Source organism: Vicugna pacos, chromosome 23, assembly GCF_048564905.1.
Source record: "Vicugna pacos chromosome 23, VicPac4, whole genome shotgun sequence".
Lineage (NCBI taxonomy): Eukaryota > Metazoa > Chordata > Mammalia > Artiodactyla > Camelidae > Vicugna > Vicugna pacos.
Genome location: NC_133009.1, coordinates 3758247 through 3773367, shown reverse-complemented (window position 1 = coordinate 3773367; position 15121 = coordinate 3758247). Strand labels below are relative to the sequence as shown.

The window sequence follows — 15121 nt, the reverse complement described above, 5'->3', positions numbered from 1 at the left end:
TTTGAACCAGGCTCCCAGTGAGGTCCACGCCCTGCCCTTGGTCGCGATGCCTTTGAGATTTCTCTTGATCTTGGTCATCCACCCACCACATCAAGTTTTGCCCCTTTGCAATTCATCCTTTCTAGAAACTATGTCATCACTTCTGGAGTTTCCCACAGTCTGGATTTTGCTGACTGCGTCCCCCCGGTGTTGTTTAGTACATTTCTCTGTCCTCTGTATTTCCTGTGAATTCGTAGCTGGGTCCAGAGTGTTGATCAGATTCAAGTTCAGTGTGTCTTGACAAGGCTGCTTCAGGGTAGAGTGTATCCGCCCATCAGGAAGCTGTTCTCAGGTTGCTTCTCTGTGGATGCTCTGTGCCTAAAGCCGTCTATTCAGTAGAGGACGCTAAGTGGGGACTAATTCTATCTTTCCTTCTCCAATTATCAGCTAGAATGCTTCTATAAAAAGAAACATCCTCTCATCAACTGTTGGTTACCTGGAGGAACAGTTATATAGGACAGGCAAGGCAAATACTTGATTCTTTCCTTTTATTTACTGGGTTCAGAATAATGAGTTGCCTATAAATATTTGAATGAAGGAATGAATAATGCATGTGTGGATGAATTGACAGGGGCTTGGGAGTCGGGGCTTCTCTCTGCCCTCAAGGGCATGGGTGCAGGCTGCAGGCTGCAGCCGAGAGCGGAGGTGCAGCCTGGGGCCAGGTCCACGTCTACACAACCAGGGGCAGGTCCCCCTCACTCCCTGTCAACCCGCCACGGTTGAGAGCAAAGGTGATCAGAAGCTGCGTTATTAAGAAATGCAGCACCTGGGACAAGGGCACCTCATCTTGGAGAAGACCCACAGCAGTGAGCCAGGGGAAGGCCCGGGGACGGGGGTGTTCCCTTGACGGGTGGGGAATCGGGAACATTTGTCCCGGGGGAGAGTCGTGGCAGGTTGGACCAGTAGCCTCAAGGGTCCCTCCCACCCCCTCCCAGCCCCTCCTGGGAGCCAGGCCGGCCCGCCCGCGAGCTCGCTGATGCCCCTGCCCCCTCCGTGTCCCCCCAGGTGCAAGTGCAACCTCCACGCCAACCTGTGCTCCGTGCGCGAGGGCAGCCTGCAGTGCGAGTGCGAACACAACACCACGGGCCCCGACTGCGGCAAGTGCAAGAGGAGCTTCCGCACGCGCTCCTGGCGGGCCGGCTCCTACCTGCCGCTGCCCCACGGCTCTCCCAACGCGTGTGCGTACCGCGCCCCTCCCCACCGGGGCCCCGCGAGGTCCCGGTCTCCAGGAGCTGTGGATTCCATCACTCCCATGCGCACACGGCATGCGCAAACTTGCAGGCACGCCCACGCTGACACACAGGCACTAGCACAGGCACACGCGCGCGCACTCCTTGTGACTCAGCTCCTGAGCGCCAGGCCTTGTGATCAGACCCTCTGGCGTGGCTGCATCCTGCCCACCCCGTCCTCAGGAACCGAGGGGAGCGGCTCAGCATCCTCCCTGCCTTCCTTCCTTCCCCTTCTTGACCCCAAGGCAGGAGAGAGGGCCCGCAGGGTGTCAGGAGCAGTGGGGACCCTTCACTCCAGGCTGACCGTGGCGAGCAGCTCCATTCCTCCTAACCAGCCTTACGGGGCATTTACAAGGTGCTGCACAGCAGCGAGTGCTGGGCGGGGGTCCCCACGCCCTCGACCCTCAGGGCGGCTCCTGGAAGTGGGCTTTCCCTTATCCCATTTTACAGAGGGGTCCTCTGAGGCCCTGGCCCCTGCCCTCTGCACTATCCTCTCCTCTCCTGGCTCAGCCTTCCTGTGCCGGAGGCCAGCCTCAGGGGGTGCCCGTACACCCCTGCATCGTGAACACCCTTGGGGGGGCCACCCATTATCAGCCCCCAGCATAGTCCACGGGTGTCTCCATGAAACCAAGAATTTCCGGGCGCTGCTGCAATGCCACGGATAAGGGCCCGGGCTGGTACTGGCTGGGGTCTCCCCAGCCCCCCCACCCTAGTGATTTCACTGATGTCTGACATTCGTGCTTTGACAAGGACGCTGCACGTGGCACTGTGTACACAGCTTCTCAGCCCTCACCGTAACCTCTGGAGGGGTATTTTTAGAATTCCCCCACTCTCTGGATGAGCAAACTGAGGCCCAGTGACTGTCAGTGCCCCTCGATTTAGCAGCAAGTTAGGTGCCAGCAACTGGACCCGATTCCAAAGCCACGCAGGGCGGCAGGCTTCTCCAGCAGGACGGCTCCGCCCGCGCCTTCAGGGCGCACTCCTGGCAGCCCCTCCGGCGGCACCCCTGCCACCAACCGGTGAAAGATTTATGTAACTTCAGGCTGATCAAAGCTGGAAGCCTCACAATGAGGCTGTGACAGACACGTCCTGTCCTACGTGTTCCGGGCAGCGACTCCACAGGCTTTTGAAGGGTGACTTGCCAGGCTCACAGCGTGCGGGCCTTCAAAGGCACAGGTTGTGCTCGGGGCGCCAACAGCCCGGCCCCGCCTGGCTCCCTCCCCACGGGGTGCCTGACCCGTCTCTTTGGTGCCAAAACCATTTCTTGAACCCTTTCTTTAGTCGCTGTCACCTCCCTCTGACTGGTAGTCTCGCCTCCTTTCATCCGTCCTGCTGACCTCACCCACCTCCTCCCCGCCTGCTCCCTGCCTTGTCTCTGTGCCCCATCCTCCTCCTGGAAGGATCCTCTGAGGTCCCCCGGCACCCACAGACAGAGACCCTTACCTGCAGGTCATGCACTGTGGGGTCCCCAGGCTCAGCTTCCAAGACTCCCTCACTGCCTGCCGCCAGGGTCACCAGGAGAGGTCCACCCACCACATGCACCCCTGCCCACACCCCAGCTTCCACCTGAGGGCTTCCCGGAGTGCAGAGCGGCTCCATCCTCGGTCAGGAACACCTGGGGTGGGGGGTGGAGCTTGGGCACCGGCTCTTTCCGCCTGAGACTGATCATTCCTGCCCTAGTATCGTAAGTCCCCTGGTCAAACCCGTCCCTGGGACACAGACACACAGGGACAGAAAAGCCTGGTTGGGATCAGGCCTCGGCCACTCACAGCTGGGTGGCCTTGGACAAACCATTTCTTCTCCTGAGCCCTGTTTTCTCGTCTGTATAATCAGGACCCTAATAAAACCCCTGTGGGACTGTTGTGAGGCCTGAGTGGCCCGCAGGCAGAACTCTCTCAACACCTGTGAGTTGAGAGATTATCTTCCAATCAGTGGTTCAGCTGTCCCTGAATTTCCCCTGAAGGGAGCAGGCACCGTGGTTTCTCTTTGGTGCCCAGTAAATTAGTCTGCCCCCGTGGTTGAGACCCTCATTTTCTGCGACATCCCATTGCCCTCCAGAGAATGTCTCCCCGCCTCTTTGTCCTGCACTGGAGGACCCAAGAGTCTAAAATCAAACAAGAAGGGTGTGTGCAAAGCCCCCAGTGGAATGTTTGGCCCTTATCAGTACGTCCCCGGTTAGGGTAAGTCACAGCTCTGAGACTCAGTTTCTCCATCTGCAAAATGGGCTAATAGCAACCCCTCTCAGGGTGCCGGTGAGGATGGAGTGGATAATCCAACCCAGTCCTCACATAGTGAGGTGCCCAGGCCCCCTAGTTTCTTGCCCCCGGCCCTGCCTCCCCCTCCTCTGCAGGGAGGTGGCGGCCAGGCCCCTTACTCTGCTCTGACCCTTCTCTTCCTGCAGGTGCCGCTGCGGGCTCCGCCGTTGGCAGTAAGTACACAGCTGGGTCACCGCCCTGGGGAAGGTGACTGGGACCCTCAGTGCACGAGCCTCTTTGCACGTCCTGGAAAGAGCTGGAGAGAGAAGAAGGGGCTTTGCTGCCCCCACTGAGCCCAGGGGCCTCCCCACCCCTCCTCTAATCACGCCACATTTGCTTTCCCCCTCCTCACTGCCTCCTGCCTGTCTCCTAATTTCTCCCCTCCAGCCTCTTGGCCAGTGCTGCTTTGGAAAGGTCCCCTTCCGCGCCCCCAGGTGAACTCCCCGCTTCTCCCTCTCCTGTCAGGCAAGGGGGGGTGACCTTCCCCAACCAGTGGCAGAATCCCCACCCCCACCTCCCTGGGGCTGACCGTGGGGTTTGGCCTCCCTCCGGGCAGCCTGAAGCTGTCACCTCTGCAGCCGCTCCCCTGCAGTGAGGCTGGGGGAGGTAAGTCCGCATCTTGATGCATCCAGGTCAGCTCAGGTCCCAGAGCAGTCAGACCATCTGAGTCGGGGAGTCCTGAGAACTCAACAGGGAACGTGAGGGAGGGTGGGAGGGTGACGGACAGACTGTCATGAGTCACCATCAAGTACTCACAGCACCGGGCATCGGCTAAGCAGGACACTTGGATTATGTCCTTTCCTCCTTCCAGCTCCCGCCCCCCGGACAGGTAGGTATTGTCACCTGCTCTGAGATGCGGCAGGAGAGGACTTGACAGAGTCAAACCGCCAGCTAGCGGCAGACCCCCCCCCCACATCTCAGAAAGGCTTCCGGGGGCGCGGCCTCCCTCCTCCAGGGCTCTTTAGGCCCACACTCGCCCCCAGGTGGCTCCCTGCTGGGACACCAGTGGACAGAGAGGGGGCCAGAGGAGGCTGGATCTGGTGGGGACACCTGTCCACTCAGTGGGGTCGTAAGTAAGTTGCTCCTCTGTGTTTCGGCCCCCCACCGACCCCTCACCCTCTCTTACTTTTCTCATCTCTCACCAGGCATCAGCAGGTCCCGGAAAGACCCCGTCCCCCAAGCCCCTGTGGCCACTGTGGCCACGAGGGCGGACCCCACCACTCCTGCCCCCTCCACGTCCGCTGCTGGGGCCCCCGTGGCCCCCAGCACCCCACAGCCCACAGGTGGGTACCCAGGTACAGCCCCAGCTGCCCTGCCCTTTCCCGCTTCTTGCCCGAGTCCCCGCCTCTCTCTGTGATGTATGATGTGGGAGGCATCAGCCCCGGGGAGGGCAGGGGCTTGGCTTTTAGTGTAGAGAAGGCTAGAGCTGCAGAGCCAGAGCCGCCAGAGCGTGAGGCCAGGAGGCCTCCAGGCCGTCTGGATCCACCTGTCATGGGGCCCCAGCCAGGGGATCCAGGGCTCACTTCAAGGTCCTAAATCCTCTTCCTCCTGCGCTGCCCCAAGGCACTGCTCAGGAGGACCCCAGACAGGTGTGGCCAAAAGGACAGGGTGTGACCTCGGAGGATGGGGCCCTGTGGCTGGAAGGCCACGTAAAAGTTCCCTCAGAGCTGGGGCCTGTCTCCCAGTGATGTTCCTGCCTCCAGGGAGCCAGCCCAGCTCCACCCACACCCAGCTCTGTCCCCACCGCCCCTCAGCAGCCCGCCCCTAGAAATTAGGGGATGCAGGGTCAGCCAAGAAGGCTGATTCCTCATATCAGCAAGGCAGAAGGGAATCTCTGAGCTGGGGTCCTCAGATTACAGACTGCTGGGCCTTTCAAGACTGAGTGTGGGGGGCAGGGCCAGGCCAGGGGTGTGTTCAAGGCTTGGGGTGTGGGGGTGGCTCTCTGGTGTCACCTCGGGTCACCTTGGGAGTCCCACAAGACCCTGCCTACTGCAGGTGCCAGGAGTCCGAAAGGATTCATCCTTCCCAGAGGGTGCCAGGAGGATGTGGCCAAGGGCAGTTCCTCCTGGTCCCACCAGCCAGGGAGTGGTACCCCAACAGTGACCCCCACCCTGTCCCCACCTGCCTCTGCGCGGGAGGGATGACACTGTGGGGGCTCCTTACTATTTGGGCAGTGCTGTGGCCTTCCTCTCTCTGATGCTCAGGGACCCTGGGAGGGCCGGCATTTCCAAAAGGCAGAGAGCCCTCTGTCAGCTGGGGAGAGGTCCGCCTGCACTCCGGCCTCTCCTGCCTCCCCTGTTAGGGGGTGGGGCGCCCAGCCCTCTCGCAGCCAGTGAAAGCCGTGGGAAGTTCCCCTCACCCAGCTTCTCCCTGGGACCAGGGAGTGGCACATCACACCTCTTCTTTCTGCCTCCCTCCCTTCTCCCTGGGAGGCATTTGCAGGAGGCAGGGGCTAGCCAGGAGATTCAACGATTTCAGGAGAGCCTCCTGACCCATGAATCCTCTTTGGGGTGAGGAACACAAGTCACCCTGGGAATTCCGGGCTCCGGACATAAGTCGGTCCAGGGTCCTGAGACTTGCGCTTTTTTCGCTGAGCCTGTGATGGGCAGACTGGTCCAAAAATAGTCGTGGTGGGTGCTGTGTCTGCCTGCAAACGGTGATCTGTCTGGGAGGCCAGACAGGCGTGCACACATACACACACACACACACACACACACACACACATACACATGCCGAGGAACCCAAGTTCCACTTTTGGAGGTGCTTCTGACAGCACAAGGGGTACAAATTGCAAAACTAGAATTAAGGGCAGCGTCAGTCAGAGCCAGGGCGGTGAGCCTGGACGAGGTAAGGTTTGAATCATGAGGGTCTCCAGGACTCAGATGGTGAGAAGGAGGTAGCCCTCCATCCAGGCTGGACTAGCAGACGTTTGGTGAGGTCACAGTCTGCTTTGCATCCTGAGCCCAGCGCTGGGCAGCAGGAATGAATGGACGAAGGCGGCTGCAGTGTGACAGCCAGTGACCTGAGTCACCTTAGGGGTCATCACTCCTCTTTAGCAACTGGAGCCTCTGCCTGGGCCCCCATGCAGCCTGGACCCCCACTAATCACGGCCCCGACTGCAGCTGGTGGAGAGTGGACGTGCCCTGGAGTGGGAGCTGGTATCGTATTTCTCGTTCAGCTCCGAGAGATGCGGCTGCTAATTTCCTAGTCCCACAGGCGAGGATATTAAGGCTTAGGGAGAAGCCGCTGGACTTCTATGGTAGGTAAATTATATCTCAATAAAGCTGTTTGAAAAAGAAAGAAGCAGTTGCTCGAGGTAACAGGCTGGACTGGAACTCGGGGCTCACTGACTCCAGTTGCTCCCTGCCCCCTCAGCGGCCCAATGCCACTGCCCCAGGCCTCGGGGGGCTGTGAGGTGGTGCCGCCTGTAAGACCTGATTTGCAGCACTCCCCAGTTCCGAAGGAACAGACGGGGCCTCCATCTGGTCTTGGCACATTACACGGGCCACGGAGAGAAGGTTCCTCTGCACACCTGAGCGTGTCCCTGGAAGGCCCACCCGGAACCTTTCCCACCCCCAGCTCCTGGCCCCCAGAAAGGTCCTGAGTCTCTCCAGGTGCCTCCCAACAGGTGCTCCGGGCTCTTTGACCAGAGTCCAGCTGGACCTGTAAACCCCTGGCCCAGATGTTTCTCCCTCCTGCCAGTGTCAAGTTGTCTGTAGGGCAGGGGCTGCAGGCAGAAAGGCTGCTCAGGACCCCATTCCCCTCCCTAGCCTGGCCGCGGAGGGTGGTGGGAGGGGCTGCAAAGCAGAATGCCTTCAGGGCAGGCTTATTGCAGGGCTAATTAAGCCCTGGCCAATTTGGGTCCTTTGGCCACCTCTCATTGAACATCACATTAATGTCAACTTGATGTCCAGAAGCTCCTGGCTCCCAGCTGGAAAGTCTCCCGCACTTCTTAGCTGGTAGATTTTTTTTTCATTTCCCCGCCAACCGGCATCATGCGTAATCCCTTTAAGAAGTGGGAAAAAATCTGATTTCTCCCCCATCCTTCTGGGTTTGTCTTTGAAATTCGGTGCAGAGCGAGTCCTTGCCTTACTGGCCCTGCCTGTGTGCCCTGCTGTTCCAGTAAGTCTTGGAGATGGGCACTGGGGCCTTTGGGAGCTGACTCGCGTTGGGATCCCTGGTGAAAAAGGGCCCAAATAGGGGTCAGGGAGGATGCTCCAGTGCCCAGATGGGGGTTGCATGGGAAGCCTTTGAGGACCCTCTGGACACGTTTGATGTCTCAGCCAGATCACACGTCCCCTTTACAGCCATTAGCCAGACATCAGCACCGAGAGGTCTAGACCCAGACACGGGGCTCAGACACTGCCCTTCAGTCTGACAAGGGGTTACGTGGGGAGGGAGGAAGAGCTCCAAAAATCAGGTGTTCCGCTGAAGATAGGACTGCCCAAAGTGTGCGGATTCTCGGGCATGGGGCCCCCTTCCATCTGGATTCCGTGTGCCCTTCACAGGCTACGGTAGTGTAGACGCTGCCTCTCCCGTAGATTTGAACCCAGCTCTGCTTGGCTAGTGTAGACAGAGCTGCTTCTTATAGTGCTGCTGCCTGTGAGGGGCCTGTAGTGGGTGATGCCTCAGTGGGTCCCCAGGACAGCCCCGCCTCAGCCCCTCGGATAACCTGGCTTCTTCTCTTCTTTCCCCCAAGAGAGGGTCAGGCCAGCCACCGCTGCTCCCCTCTGGGAGAGCACCCCAATGGCCCCAGGGGTCGTCCAGTGCAGAAGGTATGGGGGCAAGTTCCTGGTCTTGGAGGTAGCAGGGGCACGCGGTGGGGGCTCGGGGGGAGGGGCCAGAGGGTGCTGAGGGGAGGGGCGTCGGGGCTCTACCCGCCTCCACCCCAACTCTGTGGTTTAGAGAGAGCGGGGGTGACCTCACCACAAACCGCTTCTAATCCAACACCCCCTGGGGGCTCCCAAGCCAAGCGGAGACTCTGCCTTGGTAACAGTAACCCCCTCTCTCCAGCCACCGTGTTCACAGGACACCTGGGCCGCGTGGACCTCAGAGAGGGTCAGTGGGCTCTGCGGTGGGGTGGCTCTGAGTGGATGAAGGGAGAGGGCAGCGTGTTCCAGGAAGCAGGACCAGCTGGGGCAAAGGCTTGGCGGCAGCATGGCAGTGAGCAATGGCCTGACAAAGCGGGATGCAAGAAGGGGTCGTGAAAGGCACTGAGACCAAGCCCAGAGCCGCACTCTCCACTCATGGGTGCATGGGCTTGCCTACGGCCACGGGGGACATGCGCAGGAAGCACACAGGGCCTGCCTGAGTCTCCAAGAAGGGAAGCTGTCCCCAGTCCCAGCTCAGAGTTCCCTGGACGTTAGGCCCTAATCCCCAGCTTGGGCAGCAACCCCGCCCACACTTCCAGTTCTCCTCCAGTGCCAGCTGTGGACAGGGAGCAGAGCTTTGAGCGCCCCCTGCTGGCAAGCCGTTCCAGAGCCAGTCCCACAATTGGTGAGGGTCCAGTTCCCAGGCACCTGGAGGCCTCTGAGTCTGAGCATCCTCCCCAGTGACGGTGGCGGAGTCAGAAAGAGTAGGCCAGGGCTGACCCTTCCCAGCCCTGGACCGACTAGGGCACCACAGCCTCCAGGGGGAAGCCAAGGCGATGGTGCTCCCGGGACCTGGCGTGATCCCCCCCAAACACAGGGCTGGGATTCTGGGTAGTGGGAGGCAGGGCAGTCTGTGCTCGTGGCTGGACAGAACCTGTGGGTGGTGGATCTATGGACGGAAAAGGACTCGCTTTGGCTGGAGCAGGGAGATTGTTTCAGGAAGAAAGGGAGATGCCAGAATCTTGAATGCCAGGTTCAGACTTTGGACTTGATGCTCACAGGAGTTTGGAGAAGACAGGGGAGAACAAGAGTAGGAGGGGGTGCAGAGAGATGTTTCCAACCAGTCAAAGAGTGTTCCAGCTTCAGCAAAGTATTTAGCTTAATACGAGGGGAGTTAGAGAAGTAGTTTGGAGGATTAATCCAGCTGGATGTGTAGATGGTCTCTGAGGGGGGACCAAATGCCAGCCTGGTTTTGCATGCTGTGGCATCTCAAATCTGAGCAGGTAACAAAGCTGCCCCAGAGCTTGCCCAGGGCACCCAGGGAGCCTTTGCTGGGCTTTACCTGGGCCCAGACAGCACCCCGCCCTGGGCAACTGGACCATGGCTGATAAAAGAGCTTGTTTCTCATCTCTCCAAGCCGCGGGCACCTCCGCTGCTGCCCCTGCCCTTGCCAAGGTCTCCAAACTCTTCCAGCTCAGGCCCAAATCTCCTCAAGTGATGCCTATTGAAGAATTCCAAGGTAAGAGGAAGGACCCGGGGCGAATCGGCCCTCCTCCAGCACCTCTCTCCTGACTCCCACTGGGGAAAAGACACGATGCAGGACAAGGACCGGTGCCTGGCTCAGAAAACCCTCCCTGAGAGCTGGGTCAAGGTGAAACCGAGCTCTCTCCCCTCCAGGCCTCCCTCCCCAAGGGAGCTGGGAGCAGGTGTGAGTCAGAAGCACAGTGGGCAGGCACAGGGCGGGGAGAGCAACTTCCAGAAATAGCATGTCCTGGCACCCCTGGGAGGTGTGGCCTGGGGCTTGTCTTGGTTGAAGCAAGATTTGTGGGACACAGGGGTCACCAACACTACTCCTTGGGACACCTGGAGGGTGCCTCACTTTCTGTCTCTGGAAGGACAAGGTGCAGGGGACGGGTCCAGAAGGCCATGGTGTGGGAATGCCCACCACCTCCTCCTGGGCACATCCCCGAGGCTCATTTCTCCAAGGTCCTCCGTGCCCTTGGCCTTGACACCTTGTCAGTCCCTCCTTCCCCCGTCACAAAGGGGAGGTTGGGTCCTCTAGAGCTAAACACGGTATTTCACAGAGGGTGGCTGTCATCCTTCCTTGTTCAAGGGGAGCTACATCAGCTTTCTTGTTCAAGGGTGTTGAGCCCCTGAAGAGGGACACCAAGGGATGGCCCCCTTCTTGTGGCAGGGAAGGTGACCCTTCTCCCCAAATCCCGCCCCTTGATAAAGTCATAGGAGCTAACTCCAACCTCTGGGGGCCTTGCTCAAGTCAGTCCCTGGAGCAGGTGTAGGGCTGGAGGAGACAGCAGTATGGCTGGGAGATGGTTGTCCTCGGCATGGAGCCGTGTACCTCCAGTGAGAGTTAGAAACTGGTCCAAAACTAGCAGGAGATGCTCAGGGCACAAACCTTAGGGCAGCGCTCACTCTCGGGCTCCTACAAGAGCAGTCCCTCTGATGCCAATCAAATTTGCAGAACTGCTCAGGCTAATAATACAGGGTCCTCCAGGTGGATGCTTTCCTTCCAACCGTCTTCCAAAGCAGCATGGGGAGGAAGCTCCTGGCCCTTTCCATCTTGTCCAGCATTCACGCATGCGTCTCTCCTTCATTGACACTGGGATAACGTGGTGAACACCATGAACCCAGGCACCGCCCTCCCTGAGCTCACAGTCTGGCATCATGACCCATTCTCTCTGCATGAATCACTTCTAATCACCCCAGAATCCTGCGGGCATCCCTTCAAAGGGCACTTTCCCCTGGCACCTGGCCAGGCCTTTAGCAGGTGCTGCCCACGGGCCCTCCCTGGTCCCCTGCCCACAGGGCCAGGTGGAAATTAGTGGGCGGCGCCTGCACTGGTTCTTGATCAGGCTCAAAGCTAGCAGGCCCAAGGCAGCTGCCCGAACAGGGTGCCGCCCCCTGCTTGTCCCGGGTGGGTCCTTCCTTTCCCAGTGCCCAAATGTCCGGAGTGCATGGGGGAAGGGGCAGCAGGAAGGCACAGACTCCTTCTGCTCGCTGACCCGGGGTGTTTCCCACGCTCGGCCGGCCCAGACTGCGAGTGCTACGGCCACTCCAACCGCTGCAGCTACATCGACTTCCTCAACGTGGTGACCTGTGTCAGCTGCAAGCACAACACGCGGGGCCAGCACTGCCGTCTGGGCTACTACCGCAACGGCTCCGCCGAGCTGGACGACGAGAACGTGTGCATCGTGAGCCGCCGACCGGGATGCGGGGGCGCAGCGCGAGAGTGCGTGGGACGGGCACCTGGTGCAAGAGCGGTGTGAGATGGGGCGTGGAGACCCCTGCCTCAAGAGTCCCCTGGGGCGGCTGTGGAAATCCCAATCCCAGGGCCCCCTCCAGCTGGGCATCTCTAAAGACAGAAGCTTCCAGAACCGGCTCTAATGATAACCTCCCCATGCAGTCCTCCCTGCAGGCCCTGGAGTTTCAGATCCACTAGTTAGAGTCGAAGGCTGATTGTAGGGCTTGCCTTGCTGTGTGCCTTTGGGCAACTCTCTTCCTGGCTCTGTTCCCCTGTTTGCAAAACCTGAAGGTGGAGCAGATCAAAGGCTTTTAATTCCCTTTTTGTGACTGAAGCCTTTTTTTAAATGAAGTTTTTCTCATGCTTGATAAGCAGAGCCCAGCTCATAAAGCTGCCCTCCACCCTCAGTAGGAAAATGGTCTGCTTTCTTCAAACTGTTCCAGGACTGGCTTTTGGGGTAAAGAAAGAAATCTACATGGGTCCTGGGCCCAGGGCAGGGGAGGGACAGACCATCCCAAGAGGACAAACTCATGGCCCACACCAATACCCGCTAGCCTAGAAGGCTGTCTCCAGTAGAGGCCAGTTCTCGGCCTTAGGGTGTCCTGCCCACTTGGGAACCCACTGCCTGTTCCCCAGCGCCCCGGGCAGCTCTGGCTGTGCGCAGGGGGGCTGCCCACGAACCTGCAGCTGTCAGGCTGAATTACGGCAGCAGCCTTCAGATAATTCCATCACCTCTAAAGTGATCCCAACGGAACTGCACTGGCCTGTCACACTGGCCAACTGCGGGGACAGGGCGGGGACTCTGGATCCGATTAGAGGCACCACTCGCCCCCCAGCCCCCTCCTTTCTCCTTGCCTGTCTGCCTCCACCCCCAGGCCCAGCACTGAGCTATGGTGGCCGATTACCCGCCCCCCCCCCCACACGCGCACAACCACAGCCCCCAGGAGAGCCGCTCGGTGGCCTCCGACGAGGCTCCTCCCACCTGTCAGTCGCAGCTCTTCAGAGGTGAGAGGGATCAGCGCCCCGTCCGGTTACAGACGCGGAGACGGAGGTCCAGGGAGGGGAGGGGGCTGGCGGGGGCCACACAATGCCAGGGCCAGAGAGGGCAAGGGAGTCAGTGGATGTGACGGAATGAAAGTAGTCTTCCCTCCAGATGTAGACACCCTGGCAGGCCCCCACCCGCCGTCCAGCCGGGAGCGCGGAGATCCGGCTGGGAGGGTGGCGGGGTCGGGCAGGGTGGGTCCGAGCGAACGGGGCCTAAGTCGCCCTGATCGCGCACCTTACACGTGTCCGTCCAGAGTGTAACTGCAACCAGATCGGCTCCTTGCATGACCGGTGCAACGAGACAGGCTTCTGCGAGTGCCGCGAGGGCGCGGCGGGGCCCAAGTGCGACGACTGCCTCCCCACGCACTACTGGCGCCAGGGCTGCTACCGTGAGTGCGAGCCGCCCCCGCAGGCGGGGCCGGCTGCCGTGGGGCCCCGGGGTGGCGGGGACTGACGCCGGCAAAGGCAGGGTCTGCTGGTGGGCGGGGCCAGGTGGGCGGGGCCTGGGGCGACCTGGTGGGGAGTCGGTCCTTGAAGGGGTTGGAGGCAAAAGCGGAGTTGGGGGTTGGCTAGAGTTGATTGAAGGCTCCGGGAAGTCAGAGAGTTTGCGGGGAGGAGGGGAGGCTGTCCAAAGAAATGCTGGGTGGCGGAGACCCAAGGTGAGCCACGGGAGAGGGTGGAAGGGCGCCCCTGGCACATGGAAGAGCACGTGCAAAGCTCTGGAGGCCGGAGAGCTGGTGCAGCCGAAGTACCTCTCCAAGGCCAGTGCCCCGGGGAGGGGAGAGCCAGGGCTCCGGTGGGAGGGAGGCGGGGGCCAGGTCTCGCCTGGCCTTTGATACCATCCACGCAGGTACGCTTCTTACCAAGTGGGCCCTGAGCCTCCAGCACCCCCTGGGCCAGGCCGCGACGTCCGAGTCGCAGAAGCTCCAGCGTGGGGGCTGGACCGGGCCGCCCTTCGCGTTAGCTGCCCCTCCGCCCCACAGCCAACGTGTGCGACGACGACCAGCTGCTCTGCCAGAACGGCGGCACCTGCGTGCAGAACCAGCGCTGCGCCTGCCCGCGCGGCTACACCGGCGTGCGCTGCGAGCAGCCCCGCTGCGACCCCGCGGACGACGGCGGCGGCCTGGACTGCGACCGCGCGCCGGGGGCCGCGCCGCGCCCCGCCACCCTGCTCGGCTGCCTGCTGCTGCTGGGGCTGGCCGCCCGCCTGGACTGCTGAGCCCGCCGGAGGACCCGCGGCGGCCGGGTGGCCGGGTCCGCGCGCCCCGCCTCGCCCCGCCTCGCCCCGCCTCGCCCCGCCTCGCCCCGCCTCGCCCCGCCCCGCCTCGCCCCGCCTCGCCCCGCCTCGCCCCGCGCCCAGGGAGCCGGCGGATGGGGGGGGCGGGGGTGGCCCGGGGTCGGCGTCCGAGGCCAGTCGGTGAGAAGGGTGCGGCCTGAGCTGCTCCCAGGTGCTACTCAGCAGAGTCCTCCCGCCCTCCTCCCGCCCCCAACATCCCAAGTGGCACCTGCCCCCTGCCCGGCACTGCAGCTGGGGCGCTGTGGGGCCCTGGCCCCAGCGACCTGCGATTTTGGATTTTGGTTTTAGTTGTTCTTTCGTATTACCCATCACCTCTTTTCTTTCTTTTTTCTTTTCTCTTTTCTTTTTTTTTTTTTTTTTTTTGCTGGCGATGAGACAGAGGTGTCACCCCAACACCCCCAGGTCCTGCCTCCTGACACACACACACACACACACACACACACACACACACACACACACACACACACACACACACACACACTGTTCCAGACACCCGCTGCGCCTGGCCATGGCCCTCAATCAGCCAGGGGACCCGGAATTCCAGTTGCCTACAACTCTAGTCGCTGACTTGATTCTCTTTTATATTCTTTCTTTGTTTTCTTTTGCCACCCACCAGACCCCAGGCCTTGGGAGAGGCCTGGTGACCAAGGAGCTCACTGTCTGGGGGAGGGAGTTAGGAAGGAGGGTCGGGAGGACTGGAAACTTCGTTTTGTAGAGAATTATTTTTGTTTGTATTAACCGCCCCTAGAAGGAGGGCCCTGAGCAGGAGGCTGGTCACCACGGTGGGTGATTGATGGTGTATAATCCAACAGTAAAGAATCTGTTCACTGCTGCCTCCAAGGCCTGTTTCCTTTCTGTTCTTTTATACCCAGCAAGCTTGGGGTTTAAAGAGGAACCCACAAGACAGCCTTAAACTATTTCACCATCAGTGCCATCCCTTCCCCAGGCCCTTCTGGGAATAACAGGCAGGGTGGCCTGCAGAGCTATCTCACCGCTTGGCCAGGCATGGCCCTGCAGTGATGCACACGTCCCCCAAACTTGGGAGGTTGTCCCCCTCCTTTCCCTAAAAATAAATAAATAAATAAGTAAAGTAGACCCTGAATTTTGTCACACCTGAAGGACAAGTTTAGAGTCGGATGACGGTGTGTTGTGTAGCAAAAGATTTTAAAAGGTTTATTTAAATAAAG

The 15121-nt window shown here is 60.3% G+C and overlaps 1 protein-coding gene across 2 annotated transcripts; it reads left to right on the top strand.

Annotated features, from left to right (window-relative positions):
• The first annotated feature begins 377 nt into the window (after positions 1–377).
• Positions 378–13927, top strand: LOC140688685 (netrin-G2-like). 2 transcript variants are annotated; one of them, XM_072948304.1, is made up of 6 exons: positions 378–1217; positions 3670–3696; positions 11386–11543; position 12190; positions 12892–13026; positions 13621–13927. In XM_072948304.1, the coding sequence occupies exons 1-6, from the start codon at positions 1016–1018 to the stop codon at positions 13854–13856; spliced, it is 759 nt and encodes a 252-aa protein (XP_072804405.1). In that variant the 5' UTR covers positions 378–1015; the 3' UTR covers positions 13857–13927. The 2 variants fall into 2 exon arrangements, 1 of the variants encoding a protein (XP_072804405.1); XR_012063400.1 differs by lacking the exons at positions 378–1217; positions 3670–3696; positions 11386–11543; position 12190; positions 12892–13026 and adding an exon at positions 13046–13296 and having other exon boundaries at positions 13621–13760.
• Positions 13928–15121: the final 1194 nt, after the last annotated feature.

Excerpts from the sequence above, each read along its gene's own strand:
- LOC140688685 (XM_072948304.1), top strand. The coding sequence starts at position 1,016 with ATGCCCCTGCCCCCTCCGTGTCCCCCCAGGTGCAAGTGCAACCTCCAC. Across the intron at positions 1,218-3,669 it reads CCACGGCTCTCCCAACGCGT|GTGCCGCTGCGGGCTCCGCC; the intron begins GTGCGTACCGCG and ends CTCTTCCTGCAG. Across the intron at positions 3,697-11,385 it reads TGCGGGCTCCGCCGTTGGCA|ACTGCGAGTGCTACGGCCAC; the intron begins GTAAGTACACAG and ends CGGCCGGCCCAG.